The sequence below is a fragment of the Panthera tigris genome, chromosome C1 (genome assembly GCF_018350195.1).
Source record: "Panthera tigris isolate Pti1 chromosome C1, P.tigris_Pti1_mat1.1, whole genome shotgun sequence".
In the NCBI taxonomy this organism is placed as follows: domain Eukaryota; kingdom Metazoa; phylum Chordata; class Mammalia; order Carnivora; family Felidae; genus Panthera; species Panthera tigris.
The window spans coordinates 201,612,920-201,634,635 of NC_056667.1; the positions used below are offsets into that span (position 1 = coordinate 201,612,920).

Below are 21,716 nucleotides of genomic sequence, written 5' to 3' on the forward strand. Positions count from 1 at the left end.
AGCTGCGCCCCCACCCCCACCTGCCCCCTACCTCCCCCTCTGTTCTGCTTCTAGTGGCTCAAGCCAGATTCAACTCCCACGCCTCCAGCCTTCAAATGAGCACAACAGAATGCATCTGAGTGAAAAATCCACTTTAATAATCCAGCTTCAGCTCAGCTGACAACTTCTCAAGTGCAAGAGAAGTCTTTCCAAGAGGCCTCAATCCACTAAGAGGTTACGGCTCAGAGAAGGGAACAGCTCAAAGAAGCCCTAAAATGGAGAGCAACAAGGGATTTGGAATCAGTGCAGACCAGATGGGGGGGGCCCTGCTCCCGCCAACACAGGCCCAGCCAGAGAGACACAGGTCCTTGACCCACACATGACAACTGCCCCCGTCTTCCCATCTCTCGTCCCCACTCTATCCTCTCATTATCCTCTGGGGGCTGATCGGGGCCCCTGTGTCTCAAGAAGAATGGGCACCCTTCCTTTCCTACAGGGTAGCATGGAGCCCCAGAAACCAATCCAGGCACCAGAGGAGGAGCCCAGCCACCATGATGATGGATGAGGTGGGAGTCACCTTGAAGAGGGTGAGGGTCTGGAGCACTCCTGAGGTGCAGGCGGTCTCCCGGATGGAGTGCATGGCCAGCTGGGGGCTGCCTAAATCCAGTACTCGCAGCCCCAGCCGAGAAGCCAAGATAGGTCCAATGGTGGTTCCACAGGGAGAGTCATTCCGCACCATGAGATCCTACAGAGAGGAGGACAGGTTCATGAACAACAGGTAGTGTCTGCTCATTAAGCCCAAACAGGAAGTCATCTTAGAACTGCAGGACTGAAAGGGGCCCTGGCAGAGGGCCCACTTCTGCCCCCTCAGAGAGTAGATGTGACCAGAATAAAGATAGCCTACATTAAATGGCAAGCCCAAAGGACAGTATATTCTGAATTGGTCCTACTCTCTCCATCTGAACTACTGCCACCCTAATTCCAGCCACCTTCCCTTCCATTACGATTCCTTCCTCCACATAGCAGGCAGGGGAATTAAAAAAACAAAATGTACCCTTTATATCAACCTCTTGCTTAGCACACACTCACTTCCTGTACCCATACACACACAAAGAACAATCACTCTGTAGTTTTAGTGTTTTTAGAAATATTGCTATTGGCATTCTGAGTTTCTTTACATTCTGATAAAATTAAATTAAATAAGAAGGGGCACGTGGTCAGTTCAGTCAGTTAAACATCCGACTTTGGCTCAGGTCATGCATGATCTCATGGTTTGTGAGTTCGAGCCCCGCATCGGGCTGTCTGCTGGGAGCAGAGCCTGTTTCTGATCCTCTGTTCCCCCCTCTTCTCTCTGCCCCTTCCCTGCTCACACTGTCTCTCTCAAAAATAAACAAACATTTAAAAAAATAAATAAGAAAATCATAGGGGCGCCTGGGTGGCGCAGTCGGTTAAGCGTCCGACTTCAGCCAGGTCACGATCTCGCGGTCCGTGAGTTCGAGCCCCGCGTCAGGCTCTGGGCTGATGGCTCGGAGCCTGGAGCCTGCTTCCGATTCTGTGTCTCCCTCTCTCTCTGCCCCTCCCCCATTCATGCTCTGTCTCTCTCTGTCCCAAAAATAAATAAAAAACGTTGGAAAAAAAAAAAAAAAAGAAAATCATAATATGTTCAAAATTAAGATTTTTAGTATAAGGGAAAACAGGATTATAAAATCAGATAAATTAAGCAGTAACTATTACTTCTTACACAAGTATAGTATTAATTCATGGTTTGCAAAAAATATGTATATCTTTCTAACTATGTCTACAGAAATGACCCCAAAGCACCCCCCCCCCCCCCACTCCTCAAGAACAATGGACACTCATGGTGCCAGACAATGGTCTCTAAAACCATCATCCATGTCTGGGGAGAGAAATGAACAAGATGAGCCTGCAATTTCTTGTTATGCAAAAAGCAAGACAACTTTCGAGAGTCCTGTCAAAGGACACATGTCAACAGGGTTCCCACTGGTCAAAGTTATGATAATCCGAGGGTGAAAGTAAATGGCTACAGGGGCGCCTGGGTGGCTCGGTCGGTTAAGCGTCTGACTTTGGCTCAGGTCATGATCTCACGGTCCGTGAGTTCGAGCCCCGTGTCAGGCTCTGTGCTGACTACTCAGAGCCTGGAGCCTGTTTCAGATTCTATGTCTCCCTCTCTCTCTGCCCCTCCCCTGTTCACGCTCTGTCTCTCTCTGTCTCAAAAATAAACGTTAAAAAAAATTTGAAAAAAAAAAAAAAAAAGAAAGTAAATGGCTACAGTGCTTCCGGTCACAACGAACCAATGAAACCCTTGATTTAATGACACAAACGGAAAAGGAAAAAAGCCCCTTATCTGTCACCATGTAAGGTGGCTATTAACACAGCTCACCTTGAAAACTGATTAGTAAAGGGAAAGAATTAGCATTTATCCCATCTTTCCACCAGAAACCCTATTGCATGATAACCAAATAGCCCTGGCTGACGGGGAGAAAAGTTCTGCTTCCCAGAACAGCAGCTAATCTATGCAGAAGGGATTATGCGTAGAAAAGGGATGAATTGGGGGAATGAATTTAGTGATTTCAGCAAGGATTATTGACTGGTGTCAAAACCATCATGTGTCTGGTTGTCAGGGATCTCATCACTTGCACAGGGTACTGTCCAGCCAAAGGAGGAAAACCCCATATGACAGAGGGGAAGGAGGGCACCCCAACGCACTGCATCACTAAGGGTGGGGCGCCCAGATAACACAAGTATGATGCAACATGAGGGACCCACCAGTCATGACTTCTGGCTAAAAATGTGTCATCTGCTAAGTCTTTAGGTATGAATTCCAATCGACAGGAAATGCAGGACCTACAGGCACCAGCTAAACACCACCAAGAGGAAGCAATCAGACAAATTCAGCAAGTGGGAAATCCTGTGGGATGATGAGCCTTGTTTCTTCAACAATATTTTATTTTTTTAAGTCAATGTTATTTTAAAAGGGGGGTGGTGAGGGCTGCACTACGTTATGAGACATTTAAGCAACATATCAACCAGATATAATGCGGTCCTGAACTGGATACTAAGGTGGGACAAATGTCTGTAAAGAATATTTGGGGGAAAGGTGCCAGGGTGGCTCAATTGGTTAAGTCTCCGACTTCAGCTCAGGTCATGATCTCATGAGTTTGTGAGTCTGAGCCCTACATCGGGCTCTGCACTGACAGTGTGGAGCCTGCTTGGGATTCTCTCTGCCCCTCCCCCACTTGAGCTCCCTCTCCCTCTCTCAAAACAAAGAATATTTTGGGGATAACTAGGGAAAACTGAAAATGATCTGGAGGTGACTGGCTGGTTCAGTTGGTAGAGCATGTGACTCTTTATCTTGGGGTCGTGAATTTATTATTTTTTTAATTAAAAATTTTTTAGTGTTTTTTTATTTATTTTTGAGAGACAGAACATGAGCAGGGGAGGGGCAGAGAGAGAGGAAGACACAGAATCTGAAGCAGGCTCCAGGCTCTGAACTGTTAGCACAGATCTTGAAGTGGGGCTCGAACCCACGAACTGTGAGATCATGACCTGAGCTGAGGTCAGACGCTTAACCGATTGAGCCACCCAGGGGCCCCTCGGGGTCGTGAATTTAAGCACACTGGGTGTAAAGCTTACTTTTAAAAAAATGATCTGTGCATTAGATACAAATTTATTGAAACAAAAATTTACTGAAATGAAAAGGTAAAGAATACGGAGTGAAGAGAAAACAAGAAATATATCCAATACGATTCCATTTTGTAAAAAAAAATGTTTTAAGTATACGCATAGAAAAAAATCTAGAAGAATATACACAAATCTCTGTGGATTAACATTTTGTTTCTTTTTGTATTTCCTAATTTTCTGAAGGACACATGTCCTGCTTCTGCCGTAAGTTATTAAAGAAAATTCCTCCAATGTCGTCTCACTGCCTTAGAAGAAAATGCAAACCCCCTTCCATGGCCTAGAAGGCCCTATAGAGCTGGCCTGGGCAGGCCTCTCTCCTTGCAACTCTGGCTCTCACCCCAGCTCTATCACTGGCGCTCTGTCTCTTCTTGACAGACCAAGCTCGCTCCTGTCCCCGCCTCCCCCCAGGGCCTTTGCACTCATTCCCTTTGGCTGGGATGCTCTTCCTGCAGACTCACCCACGCCTCTTTCTGGTAGTTAAGTCCCAGCTCAAAGTGTCACCTCCTCAAAGAGGCTTCCCTAAGAGTGGAACTACTCAGGTCTAGAGGGGACAGGGTGGGGCTGTGCGGCAGAGAGAGCCCTGAGCCGGGAGACAGGATGCCAGGGTCCTGAGTCACCAGGACCTGCTCGCTGCTTGTCACTGGATCACCTGGGCCCGAGGCCCTTAAATCTCTGCTTCTACCTATTTCTGTCGAGATGGGCCACTGCTGAGGCAAGAATGCCGAGGCTGTTAGAGTTCCAGTCTCCCCAGCCCTGAACTTGCCTTATGGAAGCCCCCAGGGTATGTCAGAGAGACACAGGGGGCTGGATGGGAAAAAGGCAGGACTGACCCACCATGTGCCTCGAGCACTCTGTACCTTCAGTTCTGACAGAAATCCAGGAGAGGCATCGTTATCAGCCCCATTTTACAGGTGTGGAAACTGAGGCTCAGAGAAATGAGGAGACTGGCCCTCAGCGGCAGGACCAGCCCCACAGCAGAGCCAGCACTCATCCCAGCTCCGCCTACATCCAAAACCCACTCTTCTCACTCGACTGGAAGCCCATCCACTACAGGTTGGCTACCAGGCCCCCCTCCACTGGGGGGGCCCATCTGCTTATGTCCCCCAACCCCACTCCCTCCATCACATCTTCCCAGGCAGGGCCTGGCCTCACCTGCAGGGGCACCCCAACATTACTGGCCACCTCTCGGATCAGGGCCTCTGAAACCGCATTCGAGGCGTAGCGCTGCTTGCTGTTGACCTTGATCACCGGGCCCTGGAGAGAGGGACACCAGGAAATGAGGGCGAGCCACACATGAGTGATGGGCCCAGAACCAGCCAGGCCTCCCAAGTCCCTAAGGAGAAACAGGACTACCTCACCTTGTGGAATAAGGGCCGGTGGTTCTCCTCATGCTTGTCCCTGCAAGAGGCGGATTAAGGGCCAGGGATGGCAAACAGGAAGTGGGCCTGGCATCACCACCACCTACCCCGTGGAAACATCACTAATGCATCCCAGCATTCTTCCCCACCCAGCCTGGCAGGACCTAGGAGGCATATCAGTGTTCCAGGCGGCCTCTAGCAACAGAGGGAAAGAAGTTCACAGAGTCTCTTCAACGTACCTGGGAGGGGCATCACATGACTTTGGCCAATTTGGGCCTTGGAGCAGTCAAGAGGAAGCCGTCACTGACCTTTCCCCCAGAAGGAGGAAGGAGGGGAAGGGGGAGGGGCTGGGGCCCAGCGTTAGGTTACCCGCGGGCCGCCAGCTGTGAGGACTACGAGCCTGGCCCGGCGGACTCACAGGTAGTTGGGGTGCACGGCGTGGGCCATGTCTGCGCTGATCATGTAGGACTTGGGGATGGCTTCCTCGAAGGCCGTCAGGTGCTGGGATGAGGCCGAGATCCGGCGCAGCACCAGCTCTGTCAGCAGCGACTGTGCCCCCTGGGCGCTCTCGGACCCCACCTGGTGAGAGCAGAGACTGGCTCTGGGACCGGGGGCCTCAGGCAGAGGCCAAGGAGAGGGGCCCAACACCCCAGACCGGCCCGGGACCCAACTGATTCAGTGGCTGAGGACTGTGGGATGTTGTCAGCAATGTCCCCAACACCGTGCCACCGAAAACCTGATGGTGGGCTGGGGCCAAACTAACCCTGAGTCGTCTCTGGGGCAGCAACAGCACTTTCTGCGGGCTTCCTACATTGCCCCCCCCCACCCTTCTTCCTTCCCCTGACCCTCATGTCAGGGCCTCCTCGCAGATGCCCTCTCACACTGGCCAATCTTCTTTTATGCATGTGACAGAGGCGGCTAACTACCCGTGCTAGCTTGTACAACAGAACACCCCAACTGCAGCTAAGCATACAACTACTCAGGTAGAGAGGACATTCCCAGCTTCCCCTGCAGCTAAACGTGGCCATGCCAAGTCCTATGAACACAGACAGTGAGGAACGGCACCTTTGGGTGGTGCCTTAAATGAGCGTACACTCTCCCTGTGCCCTTTCCTCTCCTCCTAACTCAGTACAGACACGATGGCAGGAGCTAGGACAGCCACCCTGGATCCTGAGATGGAAGCCGAGTGCTCAGGATGGCAGAGACCTGTCCTGAACTGCTCACTCTGACCCGTGCAATTATGTGCGAGAGAACAACCCATCTGTTCAGGCTCTGTTGCGTTGTCTAAGACTGCACCTGACACAGGCACGCAGAGTAAAGGACCCGCCATGTGCTGAGCCCTGGGACTAACAGATGAAAGGGCAGGGTCCCTGTCCTCGAGACGCTCACCATGTGGCACACACAGAGACAGAGGAGGTATGGTCTCACTACTGAAAGCAGATATATGCTGAGCCAGGGGGACCAGGCGCTAAGAGAGCACAGGCAGTATCTTCCCACCTTTGTGGCTTCCGGAATAGCCCTGGCTTATGGTGGGTACCTGACACGAGCTGGCTGCAGAAAGCTTCACAGAGGGGACCCTCCACAGAACCCTCTATGTACCTCTTCATTGTCGTAGAGAGCAATCATGCGCACGTGGGGCTCCGCGGCCAGAGAGGCAGGAGATGCACAGGAGTCGATCAAAGCCTGTTTGGGGGGCGGGGGGGCGGTATCAAGAGCATCCTCCTCATCCCCCCTTCTTCCATAACCCTCCCCACCAACACCTCGGAGGTTCACACTCCCCGCCTGCCTTCTGTCATCACGGCCGGAGGGAAGTGGGCTGGGGCTTTCACAGGCTTTCATCTCTTGGGGCGCTGCCCAGCATGCGGGAGACCTTTTCAACTGGGCTGGGAGAACCACCCTTTGGGTGTTCTCCTCCCCTACCTTCCTATGCAAAAGGCAGGAGGATGAATAAGCTGGAGGGGAAGAGCTGAGAATCCTGGAAAGTCAAAAGAACCACACAGAGCGTGTAAACTAATTGGCCTCAGTGAAAAGATCAAGGTCCAAAGAGGTGACCAGGTGACCCGGACTCCATCGAGGTGATGCAGCTGGCTGGCTGCAGAAGCTAATACAGGTCCCAGGTCTAGCTCTGGTCTCAAGTTACAGCCCAAAGCCTGTCTCCAAGAACAGGATGGGGAGGGAGGGAGAGGTATGACAAGGGACAGGGCAAGAGGAAAGAAAGAAATAGAACTGACAGGCACCTGAGTGGCTCAGTCGTTAACCATCTGACTTTGGCTCAGGTCGTGATCTCACAGTTTGTGAGTTTGAGTCCCATATCGGGTGAGCACAAGTCCTGCCTTGGGTGAGCCCTGCTTCTCTCTCTCTCCCCCTGTCTCTCTCTGCCCCTCGTGGGATTCTCTTTCTCTCTCTCTGCCCCTTGCTCACTTGTGCCCTCTTTCCCTCTCTCTCTCTCAAAAAAAAAAAAAAAGGAAATAGAAGTAACTAGGATAGAAAGGTGGGGACATCAAGGTGACTGGGAGGAAGACAGACTGCCCCACTGAGACCCCAAGGCACAGACAGAAGGCTGGGTGGGACTCAGCCTGGAGGGCAGGGGGAGCAGAGGGAGGCGGAGGACATTGCCTTATGAGATACTAAGGCCTCTCCCTTGGAGCAGAGGCTAACACAGGGGAGAAGCAGACGGAGCAGGGCGAGGAGGAGACACCATGGTGCCCTGGCCGGCCTCTCAGCCTTCCCCCACCTCAGCCCCTGCCCATGGCCCAGCCAGCACCCGCAGACCGGGGAGGTGGCCAGCGGCCCTCTTCTGACCTGCTAGGACCTGAGGCAGTCCTCCCCACCCCCACTGCTGCTCCTCCTGGTGATGTGCTGCCTGGGGTGCCGCCGCCACTCACCTGCAGGGCACAGAAGCAGCTGTGCAGGTTGTCCAGCCGAGGGGCAAAGATGAACTCCTCGTAGGCACCGCCCAGGACCTAGAAATACAGGACAGTCAGCCTGCCCTTCGACCCCTCACCCCAACTCACCTGCTTCTCCCTGCTCCCCAACGCCGGAGTGTGAGCGAGCCTCCCTGGCTCTGTGCGCGGCCCCTCCCTGCCCCCTGGCTTAGGGCACTGTGATCCTGCCGTGTAGGGCTGAGTGGACGATGGGGAACAGGGTCGGGCAGGAGCTGAGGGATGGGAGGGTGATGTCTATAGTTCCTACCAGTTCCTGTGAGACTAGAAAAGGGAGACGCTGAATGGTCACAAGACAAGCTAAGGAAATAAACAAGAGACCAGCCCGGAAACAGTGCACATTCAAACAGGCCCAAACATCCAAAGACTTCACAGTCTCCTACTGTGGGCAACTCAGAGGGGCACGAGGGCAGGCTCCAGAGAAAGGGGTGGGGGAGCACAGCCAGGCCTTCTGCCCTCAGAGGTGTAGGGCCGGTATGGGTCAAAGTACGAGTGACCACCTGCAGCAGAAACCCCTAAGGAGCGTGTGGAAGGAATGATTTCCAGGCCCCATCGCAGATGTCCAGGTAGGCAGTTCTGGAGCAGGAAAGTGCCCTTTTGAGAACCACTGGCCTGGAGGCAGAGGGGCATGATGACTACTGGAAAGAACAGGGATGAGATGGGAGTAACTGGGGGACCGGCCGACACGGTGAGTGCTTCAGGGCGCACAGAGGCAGGCTAGGATCCCGGCGATCCCCACCCATGAGTTCCGGCAACCATTCCTCACCGCGGGCTGGGTGTCAGCAAGGCAGAGCTCCATCTCCAAGATATCCTCAGGGCTCAGTCCCAGATGGGCACAGAGAAGGGACATGAGGACCGAGTGGTGCCGGTCATCCTGCACGGCAAAAGGACGTTAGGAGAAGGTCTGCTCTTCCCCTCCTCCCCCTTCTCAGAGAATCAGTCCCTGCCCCACTCCTTCCCATGAGCAGGGGACTCTCTTACCGCAGCACTGAGAGGTCCAGGCTCAGGAGTCCCCTTCTCCAGCTCCTCCTGAACGGCTGTGGCAAGAATGGGGACTCTGTGTGGAGTCACAAGAGGGAAGTGTGGGGAGGGCTGGAGGCATGGCATCCCTGAGCTCCAGCATCTCCCAGTGGGAACTGCCCTTGCCCTGATTCTCAGCTTGCTTTCCAAGTGGCAGAGCAATGAGGGACCTCAGATAGCATCAGCTGGGTCCCAACAGTAGAACCTGGCTGTGGCCACCATTAGGTAGGTAGTGGTGTCCTAGATCCCACCGGGCCCCTTCCCTCACCTGGTGCCACAGCCCTCGCACCAGACTCACAAGTGCATCTCCATGTTGGGCCCGAAGTTCTCGTTGACATTTCGCTGCAGATGGATGGCCAGGTGTGGGATGCGGAGAATGGGCCGGTCCACGTGCACCAGGCGCTGCTCCAGGCGGCCTGAGGCAGGGCACTGTGGCCCACCAGGCCAGGTCAGCCCAGGGCACCTCCCAATCACCGTTGGTTAAAACCCCAGACTGACCAACATGGTCCTCAGACCAGACTGCCCCGCCACCCCTTCCCTGGGGGGCTCTCCACAGGTACCCTAAGGGAAGGTCACAGTCAATCTTCAGGCAGCTGAAGGTGAGAACCTCCCAGGTCCCACCCCAGTTCCCACCTTGACAATGACTCGTCCGGCCAAGGTCAGGTCCCGGTCAAACCAGGTGCTCCAGATCCCGCCACCATAGGTCTCCACACCAACCTGCTGGAATCCCACCTGGCTGCGGCGGGACCGCCGTTTCACCTGCGTGTGAAGGTGGGGAAGTGAGAGAAGGCTGAACGACAGGATGTGGAGAGGAGACAGACTGATCGAGAGCTAGTTAACACAGAGCGAATACTGCCGCAGAGAAGGACCCAAAGTGTGGAGGAAGGGGACGACAAGTTTCAGGAATAGACTCCCCAACCTGTACCTCTCCACTTCCTTTTGACCTGTCCCCCCAAACCCCGCCCCCGCAGCCCCAGTTCCTCACCCGCAGGCAGGGGCTGTCCGTGTGGGCCCCAATGAGGCTGAATCCGTTGCCAGGAACATACTGGCCTCCCACAGCAAAAGCGATGATGGTGGAGGAGTTCCTGGTCAAGAAGTACTGGGGGGGGGGGGGGTGAAGGGGTGCGGAGATTGAGTTGGATTAGCTAGCCAGCTGGCACAAAGGACTTTGAGCCCCAGCCTAGGAACATGCTTCTCTGCCCCCACCCCACCCCAAGTACCTTGCTCTCTGGCTTGATATCCCAGCTCTCCGTCTCTTTGAGTTCATGGAAGCCAGCCTGGAGGAGGCGGCTGCGGCACTCAGCCACAGCTATAGCGAAAGAAGGCTTTCAGAGCGATGGAAGCGGGTAAGGGGGCACACCGGCCCCACCCTCCTCCCCTGTCCTGGTCACTTACCGTGGAAAGGAGAAGGGCTCCGGTTCACGAACTTGAGGAGTTCCCGGGCCGCGGCCTGCACTGCCTCTTTGCGGGCTCTGCCGGTCATGACCACCTAGGGGAGGGGAGGTGCTCAGACTCCTAGAGGTTTGGGACCCTAGAGTTATATCATCCAGGCCCGGGAACCACCTCCTTCCCCAGCCCCATTCTCCCTAAGTGACCGCTGCGAGGTTCAGACCTCTGCTTCCGCCCCTTTCGCTACGGACAGACGCAGATGCCGGGCCAAACCTGTCTCAGCAGAAAGCTCCAGCCCTCCAGCCAAAGTATCACAACCCCAAGGGTGCTCCCCGCCCAGCTCCTCCCAGACGGCCCGCCCCCAATACGAGCTTTAGCCCGGCCCCCTAAATCCTACCCCCACGTGCCCGCCCACCGGGGAAATCCCGGTCGGTTCCAAGCTCTCAGCTCCCAAACGGGCCCCTAAACTCCGGGCGGGCCTGCACCAAGGAGCCAAAGCCCTATTCTCTGGGGAATACCACCCCCCCGTCCCCTCCACCCCCACAGTCTATAGCAGGCCACCCTTTTCCAACCCCAGGAAGACCAGGTCACGGAGGCCGGGCTTTCGGTTTCGCTTTGGGTCGGGCACGGCCCTCACCTCAGAGCGCTGCTGACCTCAGTCCCGAACGGGATCGGAGGGGATCTGAGCTGCAGCTGGGCGGGCCGGAGACACCTACCTGCATAACCCGACGCGTGGGCCGGTGTCCGCTAGCCTGGCTCCGGCTCTCTGCCCGCCCCGCCCCTCGCTAGCCCCCGCCTCCGGGCCCGCCCCTGCCGCGCCGTTTGCTCTGCCGCGCCGTTTGCTCCGCCCCGAGATAGGCCGCGCCGCCAGCCCCGCCCCGCCGTCCGCGGTGGGGGCGGGGGCCCTCTGCTGCCCGGGAGGTGCTAGAGCAGCCTCCGAGTAACGCGCCTCGTCGCCTGTCCCAGGTCAGAGAATCTGAGAAAAAACTCGCCCCTGCCGGCTCACCTGGTCCGACGAGTACGGTACAAAGTGCTCTCTCTCACCGCAGGCACCCTTGTGGTAATAAAAGCAACATGGCTAGTGTTCATGGAGGGTTCACGATAAGCTTTAGCTTTCCAGTAAGGCTTAACGTGTTACCTCGTTTAATCTTCACTATTGCTTCGTCAACTTTGTACTTTTACTGTCCCCGTTTTACACATGAACGAAACGAAATACGGAGGCAAGTACCCTATCCAGGGCAGTAAATGGCAGAGGTGGGGTTTGAGCCCAATTAATTTGATTCCAGGGGCCTGGAGCAAGCTACTCTCAGATCGTTTCTCGGCCTTTTTCTATGCACCTTGGTGAGTGTAACGTTACACGGCAAGTCCCCGAGGCCCAGGGAAGTTAATGACTTGCCTAAGATCGCACAACTGTTTGGATGCATCTGGAATGACTCATACCTGCACTCTTTCCACTTCTTAAGAGGACAAAATAAACTCCACATGTTCTTGGAGGCAATCCCAGTTTTCACATGTCAAGAGTGGTAAGCCACAATTTAAAAAACCAAGGTGCCCACCTAGTCATAGATTCTGATCAGGACTGTTGGTGGCCCCTAGGTACAAAACAGGGCCCAGCACTCAGCGGTGTTAACACTCTAGGGATTACAGGTGAGCAAGCTGCCCTTTATATACTGGGGTAGGAATGGGCCAGGGGAGTGGTCAGAAAGGCCCCGCAGCCTTCAATTCACAGAAGTAGGTATTGCGGGGGAGTGTTCCAAGAATATACGGGTGGTGGGGTAAATTCATGGCATTCCCTGTTTATTGAAATGTATAGTTTTTGTGCTGAGAGTGTCATGGAAAGAACATTCTTTTCCTCTGAGAGCCAGAGGCTGGTTAGTGGGGGACACATTCACGGACAGTGACAAGGACTGAAACGGGTGCAATGTATAAGGGAAGGAGATTTAACAAAAAATTTTTGATGCTCTTCTGAGTACAAAAAAAAAGTACATGCTAATGTGAGAAATTCAAATAACACCAAAATGGGTAACTTAGAAAGTGAAAGTAAACATTTTGATAAATTGAACATCTATTCTCGATAAAAAAAAACAACACCTAAATGAAATCCTCTTAAGAAACCAGAAAGAGGGGGGCGCCTGCGGGGCATTGGGCGTCTGACTTCCCCTCAGGTCATGATCTCGAGGTCCGGTCCGTGGGTTCGAGCCCTGCCTCCGGCTCTAGGCTGACAGCTCAGAGCCTGGAGCCTGGTTTGGATTCTGGTATTCTGTGTCTCCTTCTCTCTCTGCCCCTCCACTGCTTGTGCTCCGTCTCTCTCTCTCTCAAAAATAAATAAGCTTAAAAAAAAGAAAGAAAGAAAGCAGAAAGGAAGGATAAAGACTATCTACCAGAAATCTACAGTAGAAATTAGTGGGGAAATACAGAAGTGCTCCTGTTCAAGTCAGAAGTAAGACACTGGTGAGCTATTACTGCTCGTAGTCAACGTGGATCTGCAGTGAAAGCCAGTGCCACAAAGCAAAATAAACAACTATAAATGTGGAAAAGTAAATTTTCTCTTTATTTATAGATTATTTGATTACCTAGAACCTCCAAGAAAATAAGCTGATAAGCTATTTGAGCGGGTAGCAGGAGTGGCCTGATTTTGAAAATCATCAGCTTTCCTGTGCAATAATCAACTAGAAAATATACTAGTAAAAGGGTCCTATTTACAAGAACAAGAAATACTATTAAATTCCTAAGAATGAGTATGAGATACTCAGTCTCACTGTAATCTGGGAAATGCAAGCTGAAAGTGAGGTGCCATTTTTGATTTGTCATATTAGCAAAAGTGAAAAAAACTGGTAAAGTCAAGTGTTGGAGAAGACTTGGGGTAACGCATGCCTTTATACCCAATTTCTGTGGTGTAAACTCTCCCGGTGACTCGTTCCAAGCTGCCAGCATGAACTGAATGTGGAGTTGGGAAGAGATGCACGAAAGCAGGGCATTGTATAGATTTGTACCATACAGATATAATGGACATAAATAAACTCAAGAGCAGAGATTGAGGGGGGCCTGGCTGGGTCCGTCAGAGGAGCATGTGACTCTTGATCTTGGGGTCATGAGTTCAAGCCCCATGTTGGGTGTAGAGATTGCTTACATAAATAAATAAATAAACTTTAAAAAAGGAGCATAGATTGATAATAAAATAGCTAAGAAGGTGATGATTTTTGAGTATTTATTATATGTTTGCAATATAATTTATTAAGAGTGCATAATTGAATTTTTTAATGATTTCTATGTTTAACGGCAGGATCACAAAACTCCTGGACATTTGATAATCATTTCTCACGAGCTGATCCAAGTCAGCTCTAGCACACAACTTCTCTCAGACTCTATGTCTTTGTTCCTCACAGTGTGATTTTTGACCAGCAGCATCTACAATTCTAGGGAACTTTCTAGAAATGCAGAATGACAGGGCTCACCCCAAACCTATCAAATCATAATCTGCATGTTAACAAGATCCCTAGCTAATCTGTATGCGAATTCAAGTTTGAGACACGTTGTTTTAGACCGCTGTGTGGTAGTAAAAAGCAATGAGGTCAGGGGTGCCTGGGTGGCTCAGTCGGTAAGTGCCCGACTTCGGCTCAGGTCATGATCTCACGATTCATGGGGGTCATGATCTCACGATTCGTGGGTTCGAGCCCCGCATCGGGCTCTGTGCTGACAGCTCGGAGCCTGGAGCCTGTTTCTGATTCTGTGTCTCCCTCTCTCTCTGCCCCTCCCCGGCTCATGCTGTCTGTCTCTGTCTCTCAAAAATAAATAAATGTAAAAAAATAAAAAATTAAAAAACGCAATGAGGTCATGCTTTTCATGTATTATCATAGAAAAAAAATTCTGAATATACTGAATGGAAAAAAGGCGATTTCCAGAACAACACTTACACGGCAAGAGCATTTAGGTAAAATTCACATAATGAGCTAAATGTCTAGATTTTATATGCATATACATGTAAGTGCGTGGAAACAGGTTTGGAGGGAGAATGGAATGGCATTAGTTAGGAAATGGGAGGGTCAAGGGGGGGACCTTAGCGATCCAAAAAAAGTTTCTGAGAATCATTCTTGCCCTCAGCCTGCTGAGAAAATCTTCCCGACCAGTCCTTAGCTGATGTTTACAATGCTACCATCATTCATTTCTGTTTGGCTGAACAACTTTTATCTTACTTTATTATTTTTTTAAATGTCTATTTATTTTTGAGAGAGAGAAAGAGAGCATGAGCAGGGGAGGAGCAGAGAGAATGGAAGACACAAAATCTGAAGCAGGCTCTGACAGCTGACAGACAGCTGACAGCTCAGAGCCTGACCCGGGGCTTGAACCCACCAATGATGAGGTCATGACCTGAGTCCCACGAATGAAGAGGTCATGACTTGAGCCCAAGTCAGATGCTTAACCGACTAAACCACCCAGGTGCCCCATTGGCTGAACAACTTTTAAAGAGCAAATACCTGGAAGTTATCATAGCAATTAGTCACACACACTTCAGCGTGTGTTCATTGGTTATATGTATCCTTTCTGACCCCTCTGTTTGTGAGAGAAGCTTTCTAAGTAGTAATTTGTCACATAATTGTTAAGACTGCTTTGAGATACAGAAGACCAAAGCAATGTAAGGGAGAAAAGGCGTGGTGTGTGTGTGTGTGTGTGTGTGTGTGTGTGTGTGTGTGTCTGTACTGTCCCTGTCTGCTAAAATGATCTTGATTTCCTGATTCTAAGACAGACCTGGGTGTCTCATTGATATCTTGGTTGTTTAAATGTATGAATAATTTGCTTCTGGGCATAATGATAGGAGCATACATAGGACACAGTACAATATGTCCTCTCACAGTGTTGTTGGAAGGACATTTTCGTTTCCAGCACAAGTCTTCTGCTCAAGTTCTGTTTTCCATGCAGGACTCAACGGATTAAGAACTACAAATCCCAGGATGCCTTGAGGTGATCTTCGGTAAGATTGAAATTTTCAACCAATTACGTTCTAGGAGGGAGGCTTTAAAAAGTAGTTTGTATGGTTAAAAAGAATGCAGCACCTCTATAGGTACTGATAGGGAACAATTTCCAAGATATACTAAGGGAAAAAACAAGGTGCAGAATAGCAGTTATGGTATGTTCTGTTTGTGTATAAACACACACACATACATACACGCATTCTTATATGTTTAAAAGCAGTCACAAGAAAATAGTGACTCTGGGAAAGAGAAATTTTGGCTAAGGGTCTGTGGTAGGAGGAATGTTTCTTTTTTCTTATAAATCCTTTTGTATGTTTTGAATTTTTTTCTACATACACATATTACCCACTTTTAAAACGAAATAAGTAAATTTAAAAAACAGATGGAAAGATGATCTTTAAGTACTTTTTGTGAACATCTTGTTTTCTTCTGTACCCTGATTGAGTTAGTGAGCAATTTGTTAGTTAACACTTAACCCTAAAATCTTCAGTTTAAAAATGCCCATGTAATCGCCTCTGTGGCTTAGTCGGTTAAGCATCTGACTTCGACTCAGGTCATGATCTCGCAGTCTGTGAGTTCAAGCCCCGTGTCGGGCTCTGTGCTGACAGCTCAGAGCATGGAGCCTGCTTCAGATTCTGTCTCCTTCTCTCTCCTCACCTCCCCCACTCACACTCTGTCTCTCTCTCTCTCAAAAATAAACATTTAAAAATTTTTAAAAATACCCATGTAGGGGCGCCTGGGTGGCTCAGTCGGTTAAGCGGCTGACTTCGGCTCAGGTCATGATCTCACAGTCTGTGAGTTCGAGCCCCGCATCGGGCTCTGTGCTGATGGCTCAGAGCCTGGAGCCTGCTTCAGATTCTGTGTCTCCCTCTCTCTCTGACCCTCCCCTGTTCATGCTCTCTCTCTGTCTCAAAAATAAATGTTAAAAAAAAAATTAAAAAAAAAACATGTAAAACTGTATTACTTCTTTTTATTTTTTAAAAATTTTTAATGTTTATTTTTGAGAGAGAGTGAGACAGAGCGTGAATGGGGAAGGGCCAGAGAGAGGGAGACACAGAATCTGAAGCAGGTTCCAGGCTCTGAGGTCAGCACAGAGCCCGACGCAGGGCTGGAACCACGAACCGTGAGAACATGACCTGAGCTGAGGTCGGACACCCAACTGACTGAGCCACCCAGGCACCCCTGTATTACTTCTGATATAGAAATTGTGTCTACATTTGGAAGGAGGTGTGGATAGAATGTTTCTTTTGATGTTGATGATATTTAAACAAAAAATAAGGGCAACTGGGTGGCTCGGTTGGTTTAAGTGTCCTAAGCATCTGACTCCTGATCTCGGCTCAGGTCATGATCTCACATGTGATCATGTTGAGTTTGAGCCCCACATCGGGTTCCAGCATAATTCACTCAGTTGTCTTAATCATGCCTGTGCCCTGCCACTGCATTTGCTTACTTGCCTGGCAAACACCCAGCCCTGACTGCACCGAGATCACCTGCTCCATGTCTGCATCTGGCACCTTGTAGAGATACAATAAATACCCAATGAATGAGATTTAAAAAAAAATTGTTCGTTGTTAAAATTGGCCCCCAGAGAATACTCCCCAGCATTTAAAAGGAACAAAGTATTGAAAACTGCAACAACTTGATTGGATCTCATGGATGTTATGCTAAGCGGGGAAAAAAATGACAAAATTATAGGCATGGAGAGGGAATTAGTGGTTGCCAAGGGACAGGCGTGATTCTAAAGGGGTAGCACAAGGAACATCTTTGTGGTGGCAGAATGGTCCTGTATCTTGATTAGGGCAGTGGTTGCATGCCTCTACACATGTGATAAAATGAGGGTTGCCAGCTAACATACAGGACACCCAATTAAATTTGCATTTCAGATAAACAATAATTTCTTAGTATAAGTATGTCCCAAATGTTGCATGGGATATACTTACACTAAAAAAAAAAAAAAATAACCAAGTATCCTTTATCTTTATTTGTCAAATCTGGCACTCCTAGGTAATAGGGCATAGAAATATACACACACCTTTTGCCAATGTCACTTGCCTGATTGTGATATTATCCTGTCGTTATGTAAGATGTGACCATTGAGGGAAGTGGGTTAAAGGTACACAGGCCCTCTCTGTACTATTTTAGCAACCTCCTGTGAATGATAATTATTTCAAAATTAAAAAGTTTTTTAAATGGCCCTCGAAAGAAAACCAACGGCTCTTGTGGGTAATAAAAACAGAGCTAGAGGAAGCACAGGCTATTAACCAGCCAAGAAGTTTTATGGAGCATTGTAAAACTGGCACTTCACAAAGGTCTTAAGATGTATCCCCTTTCAAATGTCAATGATCTCATGTAGTTATTGACGGTATAACAAAGTGGTTGTGCACGGGGGCTTGGGATTACACATACCTGGGTTTAAGTTCTGGCCCCTCCATTGATTAGCTGTGAGCCTTGTTTGCCTGAAGTGCTGGAACCAGCTCACACCCCTATGTCTTTCCAACTCCACATTCAGTGACATCGGGCTGGTAGCTTGAAACCAACCCGGGAGTATTTACACTACCGAGATTGACAAACACTATGAATCAGGGCTTCTTTTTTTTTCTTTTTTTTTCTTTTTTTTAGTTTCAAAGGGCTTATTAACCATTTACCATCATACCATAGACTTTGAGCCTCAGTTTACGCATCTGTAAAATGTGGAAAGGCATCCGTGATGACTGCCTGATGTCAGGAAGAGTAAATGAGATCCTTAAATGAGACCCATCATGTTATGAGGGCTAAAGAGTGCCTGTAGGGTGCTTATCATTAAGTGTGTCGAATCGGCAGTGAACACTATATGTTACTATTTGTTCTTGTTTCTTTCATATTAAGCTGTGAGCAACTTGAGGGCACGGTTATGCCTTCCTTATCTTGATATCTTTAGCGACGGGCTCAGGGCCTGAAACACAGCAAGTGCTAAATAAATGTTCGCTAAATTAAGGAGTAAATGGCATATAATAGCGACTCAAGGTTCTATACCTCCAGAAAATGTGCATTTTATCAGAGGCTTTTTGGGGCACACTTCTTGATCTTGAAACATGGAGATGTTCAGGCCCCGCGGCGGGCTTGCAGGGAGGGTTGGGGAGCACCCATACCCCCCAGGATGATGTCTGCTTTTGCAGGCCCGGCTCTGGCCACCAAGGCAGCGATCCTGGCATATACCCCCAGGTGACAGGGACAGGCTCTCACCTCTCCTTCCTCCCGGAGCCAAGATGGGGCATTTCTGGCTCTGAGCCTGTCTGACTAGAGGTCATTTAATCCTCGCTGGATTTGTCCCGTTTATTTTAGTGAACAGGGCTGTTTACTTTCTGTTTGTATTTCTAGGGGTGGCTTGCTCATTTTGCTTCCCTTTTATTTACTTTTTGCAAGCACTTGGGTTTGAGTAAATATGTCTATAAAGTTCCAGGGACTGGGTTATTCTGTGTCTGGTATTTTAATGGCTTTTAAACAGTGTCTGCTCAGGTAAGCATTTTATAGATGGATCGAAAAGATAGAGAATTCTTTTCTCAGTGGCCTCTGATTCCTTCCAAGCTGACAGCCAGCCACTAGCAGCCTATGAATCATGGCTTTTCATCAGTAATAAAAATATCAAAACCAACACCCATCTTGGACGGAGAAACTGACCCAGGCTGGTCAGCTGGACTGGGGAACTATAGTAGGTATTTAAACACCAGGGCAGTGCTTAGGGTAAAAATTACCTAGGGTGTTTTTGAAAATGCAGATTCATGAGCAGCTTTGGAAGGTTTGGGCTGAGGCTCAGGAATGTGTGTTTTTATCTCGTGCTGCAAATTCTATCCTTAGATCACCCTGAGAAACACAGTTCAGATTCTCAAAAATACTGCGGCCGACGGGGGAGCTGCCCTTAAGCTCAGTGCCTTGTGGGCCCACACAGAGAGAAACTCGGGGACCAGACAGGGATGTTTGTAATGATCCCATCAACAATTAGCACCCTCCGCCTCCAAAGCTAGCCAGGAGAGGATGAGGAGTATTATTCTGATAAGCCTCTTGCTCAAGGTCTAATTTGTCAGCAACTCGAGGGTAGGGGCCATATCTCCCGCATCTTATCACCCCCCACAATGCCTAGGACAATGCTCGGCTTACAGATTGGCGATCTGCTCTGGCTGGGACTCTCCCACCCAAGACAGACCTAGAAGGCAGGCCTGGTTACCTCAGGGTAGCTTGGGAGCCAGTTGTTGGCAATGGACGAGGCAGAGAGGCTGATCGCCATGGTCACCTGCTCACCTCCTCCTGAGCCGGGCCAGGTCTGTCAGAGGCTGGATAGAGACCTGGGGGGGGGGGGCAGCGGGAGTCCCTACTGCCTCTTCTGCCAGCTCCTCCCCTCGCCTCTGCCCCTCTGCAGCAATTCACTGGGTCCTCAGTCCCTGTCCCCATAGGGCCCATTGTGACATCATCAATGCAAGTTGAAACAGTAATGCCCTCACAGCGCCAAGCCTCAGGCTAGCCAAGAGCGCCCGATGTCTAAACAATGACTCCTGACCTGGGCGTGGGAGGGTCCTGCGTCCCAAGAAGCTACAAACAGACTTTCTTCTCTGCTTGAGGGATTCCGCTCTCATTCTCTCTCTGGGCCCCTTTGTTTCCCCTCCCAGGTCAGTGTGCTTAATTATTTCATTTTCACGTGTTTACTTGTTTATCCCATTTCCCGACCAGAAAGTCAGCTCCAGCAGGGCTTGGCCCACATCTGCTTTTCACTGCTGAATCCCTGGTGCTAAGCACAGTGCCTGATACGTAGCAAATGCTCAACAAACACTTTGGGGGTGCACGAATGCATGAATGAGAGGCTTCGCTGGCTCCAGCCGTCCGTCCATTTATTCACTCGACAGGCACGCTTTGTACATCTGTCGCGGATCTGGCTCTTGTCAACCCAAATAACTCCTTTTCTGCCCCAAGGAGCTCCCAGCCTGGTGGTGGGATGCTGGAGACGCATCCTTTGTGCAACGTGCCCTGACGAGGGCTATATCCAAGGTCTGCGGAGATGGGGTTGCAGGCAGGATCACGCTGTGGCAATGACAGGCACTTAAGCCAGAGAAATGGTATATGGTCTGGCAGGATTTCCCCAGCCTGAGTCAGGGGGCCCTAACTGCCCTGAGGCGTCTGCCTCTGCCTCTGCTGACAACCACGGCTGCTTGTTTCTGCTAATATTGCAGCAGGGTGCATCTATAGAAGCGATCTATAAAACACCATTTACAGCCATAACTAAACCACAAAAATCAATCCCCAACGCTCACTCCCATCAACAAACATGCTTGGAGGGCCCCTCCTGGGGGGGGGGGGCGCACAGCTTTAACGTGCCACAGGAGATACAGGGATGAATGAAGTGAAAGCTCTGACCCAGGGGGCTTCTAATCTCCCTGGGGAGACAGGACATGTGGGGAGGGGTGATTAGCCACACGTAATAAAAGTGTGTACGCACGACCCCGTAGAGTAGCCACCGGCCACGTGTGGCTGCTGACCGCTTGAAGTGGGGCTAGTCTGAATTGAGAGATGCAACACACAGAAAGCAATATACACATCAGCTTATGAAAAAATATATAATCTCAATTTTAAAATATTGATTACATGTTGAAACGGTAACATTTTGGAAGAGCTGGGTTAAAATACTATATTATTAAAATTAATCTCACCTGTTTCTTTTACCTTTTATTTATTTAAAAACATTTTTTTTAAAGGGGTCCCTGGGTGGCTCAGTCAGTTGAGCATCTGACTCTTGATTTCGGCTCAGGCCGTGATCCCAGGGTCGTGGGACCAAGCCCCGTGTGGGGCTCTGTGCTAAACGCGGAGCCTGCTTGGGATTCTCTTTCTCTCTCTCTCTCTAATATAAATACAATGAAAAGAAATTAGAAACATGTTTTTAATGTCTATTTATTTTAAGTGACGGAGAGAGTGCAAGCAGGGGAAGGGGCAGAGAGAGAGGGAGAGAGAGAGTCCCAAGCAAGCTCCGTGCTGTCAGTGTGGAGCCGGACGTGGGGCTTGATCTCACGACCGTGAGATCATGACCCGAACCAATATCGAGTGGGTGCTCAACTGACTGAGCCATCCAGACGCCCCTCTTACATTTTAAAAACGTGGCTGCTACAGGGTGTTAGTGCTCAGTTGGTTGAGCTTCTAACTCTTGGTATTGGCTCAGGTTATGATCTCACAGTCGTGAGATCAAACCCCACATCTGGCTCCACACTGACCGCATGGAGCTTGCTTGAGACTCTCTCTGTCTCTCTCTCTGCCCCTTCCCCTACTTGTACTCTCTCTCGCTCGCTTGCTCAAAATACATACATAAATATAAAAAAAATAAAAATGTGACTGCTAGA

General features: G+C 50.0%; 1 protein-coding gene across 5 annotated transcripts; it reads right to left on the minus strand.

The window, feature by feature from the left end:
* Positions 1 to 114: 114 nt before the first annotated feature.
* On the minus strand, positions 115 to 19,717 carry LOC102965804 (aspartyl aminopeptidase). Of its 5 annotated transcripts, none has more exons than XM_042995383.1 (16): positions 19,562 to 19,717; positions 11,397 to 11,444; positions 10,397 to 10,490; positions 10,222 to 10,310; positions 9,987 to 10,100; positions 9,635 to 9,760; positions 9,300 to 9,430; positions 8,963 to 9,038; positions 8,748 to 8,855; positions 7,925 to 8,002; positions 6,639 to 6,722; positions 5,458 to 5,618; positions 5,040 to 5,079; positions 4,834 to 4,935; positions 557 to 724; positions 115 to 249 (listed from the first exon to the last, which is right to left on the minus strand). In XM_042995383.1, exons 1-16 carry the CDS (start codon positions 19,619 to 19,621, stop codon positions 199 to 201), a joined length of 1,530 nt encoding a protein of 509 aa, XP_042851317.1. In that variant the 5' UTR covers positions 19,622 to 19,717; the 3' UTR covers positions 115 to 198. The 5 variants fall into 5 exon arrangements, with proteins under 5 accessions (XP_042851317.1, XP_042851316.1, XP_042851318.1 ...); XM_042995382.1 differs by having other exon boundaries at positions 19,636 to 19,710; XM_042995384.1 differs by lacking the exon at positions 11,397 to 11,444.
* Positions 19,718 to 21,716: the final 1,999 nt, after the last annotated feature.